Source organism: Rhea americana, unplaced genomic scaffold, assembly GCF_003343005.1.
Source record: "Rhea americana isolate MKP2758 unplaced genomic scaffold, rheAme1 scaffold_439, whole genome shotgun sequence".
NCBI lineage: Eukaryota > Metazoa > Chordata > Aves > Rheiformes > Rheidae > Rhea > Rhea americana.
In genome coordinates this window covers 318,790-321,923 of record NW_028186578.1, presented here as the reverse complement: position 1 = coordinate 321,923, position 3,134 = coordinate 318,790, and the positions used below count along the sequence as shown (strand labels likewise).

General features: G+C 66.5%; 1 protein-coding gene across 1 annotated transcript in view; it reads right to left on the bottom strand.

Moving 5' to 3' along the window:
• The window catches only part of LOC146589725 (fatty acid-binding protein, heart-like), a 6,484-nt gene that overhangs the window by 466 nt on the left and 2,884 nt on the right, over window positions 1–3,134 (bottom strand). Inside the window, exon 2 of the mRNA XM_085315743.1 lies at window positions 2,166–2,338. Within this exon, the coding sequence (XP_085171869.1) occupies window positions 2,166–2,338 (173 nt within the window). The remainder of the gene's footprint in view (window positions 1–2,165; window positions 2,339–3,134) is intronic.

The following is a 3,134-nucleotide window of genomic DNA, read 5'->3' as shown; positions in this document are numbered from 1 at the left end:
AGAAAAAGGCTCCGGCCTCGGTTTCTCTCCACTTCCAGCTCTCCCCGGGGAGCTCCGGCAGCAGCGGCGCCTTGGAAAGGGTCGGCCGGCGGCCGAGGGTGCCGATAACCCGGCCGCGGGCCCGGCGGCGGTGACCCTGCCCTCATCCTGCTCCGGGGCCGGGACGTCCCGCTCCCTCCCCGCGCTTTTCCGAAGGCGGAGAGGGATCCGCGCGGGCTGCCCGACGGGCCGAGCGGCGAAAGGAGCCCGCTGCCGGCCCGCTGTTTGCACAGCCCCGCTGTTGACTCAGGCCCGCCAAGGTTAGCGCGGCGGCCGGCTTGGCCGAACGGCGCGAGCCCCGGGGTCGGGCGAGGACGCGCCGCGCCGCTCCTGCCCGCTGCCGGGCCCCAGGATGCTATTCCCCCCACCCTGGTTGTCCCCAAATGATTTCGGTCTCCAGCTGCCTCCAGCCCCTGCAGCGTCTCTCCCTGCCCCAAACTCTCCCCAGCGCCCGAGGCTTTGGGGCTTCYTAAGGGTCATGTTCCCTGCCCATCTCAGATGCCTCCATGGCACAGGTCTCCCCACAGCTGGAGTCTCCCCATAGCTTGGTGCCCCCCCAGCTCGGGTGCCCATATCTGCCACGGCTCAGGCAGCCCCACACTTTGGGTCTTCCTAAGGCTCGTTTCCTACCCTGGCTCAGATGCCTCCATGGCGCAGGTCTCCCCATAACTTGGGTTTCCCCATGGCTTGGGGCTCCGCACAGCCTGGGTGCCCCCTTGGCTTGGTGCCCTCGTGCTGCAGGGATGCCAACAGCTCAGGTGCCCTCGTGGCTCGGGTGCCCCCCGCAGCTGGGGCCCCCACATGGCCTGGGTGCCCTCAAAGCGCAGGTCTCCCATGGCTCATACCCTCCCGTGGTTTGAGTCTTCCCAAGGCTTGTTTCTCCCCCCCCAGGCTCAGTTGCCCCCCAAACAGCTGCCCCCGTTCACCCTCTCTGGCCGCCTGCCGAGGGGCGTTTGAAGGGCACGGCCCCGGCCCCCGGGGAGCCGCCCGCCGCCCTTCGCCCGTCCCCGCCGCGCGCCGCATGCCAAGGTGGTTTTAACATAGTTTCCACCAGCCCCAGCGGTCTGGCTGGGCTCAACCGCCGTCACGAGACGGGGCGGGCAGCCCCCGGCGCGGCGGAGGGCGGAGGCGCGCGCGGGACCGGGCTCCCCCGGGGAGTGGGGTGGGGGGGGGGGGGGGGGGGGGGGGGGGGGGGGGGGGGGGGGGGGGGGGGAGGGGAGAGGATCGCTCCGGGGTGGGGGGGAGTCTCTCTGCAGGGGGAAAGAGGCCAAATAAAAGGAAGTTTAACTCCTTCCTTGACCTCTTTCGTGCTGCAGACGCATTTCCCCTCCCATGAGCATGCACGGGAGAAATAGCCCAACTTGGCTCTTTGCCCCCCCCAGCAAACAAGCGAGGAAGAGGGCGGCTCTGGCAAGCAACCGTGCAGAAACTCTTCTCCCAAAGAAGATTCCTCCCCCCCACTCGCCAACCTCTGCCCTGAATTAAACAGGAATCAGCCAAACGGGGCGGCCGAGCCGCTCCATCCCTCCTCGCTCACCCCGCACAGAGGGGACRGGTCTGCTCAAGCCAAAGCTGCCCAAGATGCCGTCTTAGGGCAAAGAGGCTCAAGCCCAGCCCTTGTGACCCTCTGCCCGCAGGGACGCCTTGCACAACCATGACGGGGGGCAAAATTTGCCTTCGCTCGGCCACATCCCCTCCGTTTCTCTTGAGCAAGCCTCTGTCCCGCGCCGGGCAGCGGGCGATTGCCTGTTTTTGCTCTTGCACAACCTTCCCAGCAGCTCCGTGACCAGGGGCTGCCCAACTTCCCCGGCCGGTAGATCCCCCGGGGGCTGTTACAGCAAGTCCAACACCTTGTGACAGCTTTTCTGTTAAGTCTGGCTGCAAATCRAGGGGGAAGAGGTGGTTTGCTGAGAAGCTAAAGCAGAGCACCAGGCCCYGAGGGCAAGGAGATTTTAACAGCTTCAAGGAGACAGACCCAAAGCCTGAGGATTCAAGCCCTGAACTGCTGCAGGGATGTGGCCATGCCCTGATAAAAGGATGTTTGCTGGAGAGCAGATGCTCTCTGAGGGACCTTGAAGGCCTTCTCCAAGCACCTCGACTGCTCCTGGCCCGGTGGCTTGGCTCACCTTGACATGCCTGTCGTCAGCAGTGGTCTCATCAAACTCCTCGTCCAGCTTGAAGCTGATCTCCGAGTTCTTGAAGGTGCTCTGGGTCTTCACGGTGATCTTGTCGCCGGCCACCTCGATGATGGTGGTGGGTTTGGTGAGGCCCGCCACCTGCCTCGTGGCRAAGCCCACGCCTGCAGGGCGGCAAGCGGGCGGTGAGGCCGCGCGCCCCGAGGGGCCGGCGAGCGCCCATCCCCGCCACCACCCCTCAGCCCTTCCTCCCTCCCGGTGGCTCCCGGTGCCCGGATGGCAGCGGACAAGGTGGCCTGGAAACACCGGGATCGCTCAGGGCCAGATCCTGCACCTGGGAACGTCGTCCTCCAGCCACGACCCAGCTTTCAGGGGCTGGGCGGGATCCGAGGCTGGTGGCGTCCCCTGCCCTGGAGCCACAGCCGGCGCCRGCATGAGGCTGCAGGATGCRGGGCGAGGAGGAGGGATGAAGGCTGGAGGAGAGCAGCAGCACGGCGCTCGCTCATTCCTTCCAGCTCTGCAGTCCTCTCCCTCCACCCTATCATCCTCAGCGCAAAATGGGGGAAAAGAGGAAAAAAAAAAGAAAAAAAGAAAAGCTGTTCCCACCCACTGGTTTCTGGGAACACCTGGGGCCCCACATCCCTGCGCAGGGAGCGGCGGGATGGGCAGCCAAGCCCTGGACAGACAGACAGACCGACCCTCTTCCCCAGCCCACCCAGGGCAAGGCAGCCGTCTCCTGCCCCTCGCCCRCTTTCCCAGCACCGCGGACCTCATGCGGCTCCGGACAGTGCCGGGCAGCAGGGCTGGAGGTGGCAGAGACCCTCCCCACCGCCGCCCCATCCTCCACCTGCGCCGCAGCGGCTGCCACCGCGCCCCGATGCGGAGCCGCCGCCGCTTCGCCCACCGCCAGCTCCGCGCCCGCGGTGCCCACGCAAAGCCGCGTTTCCTTTTCTTTTCTAA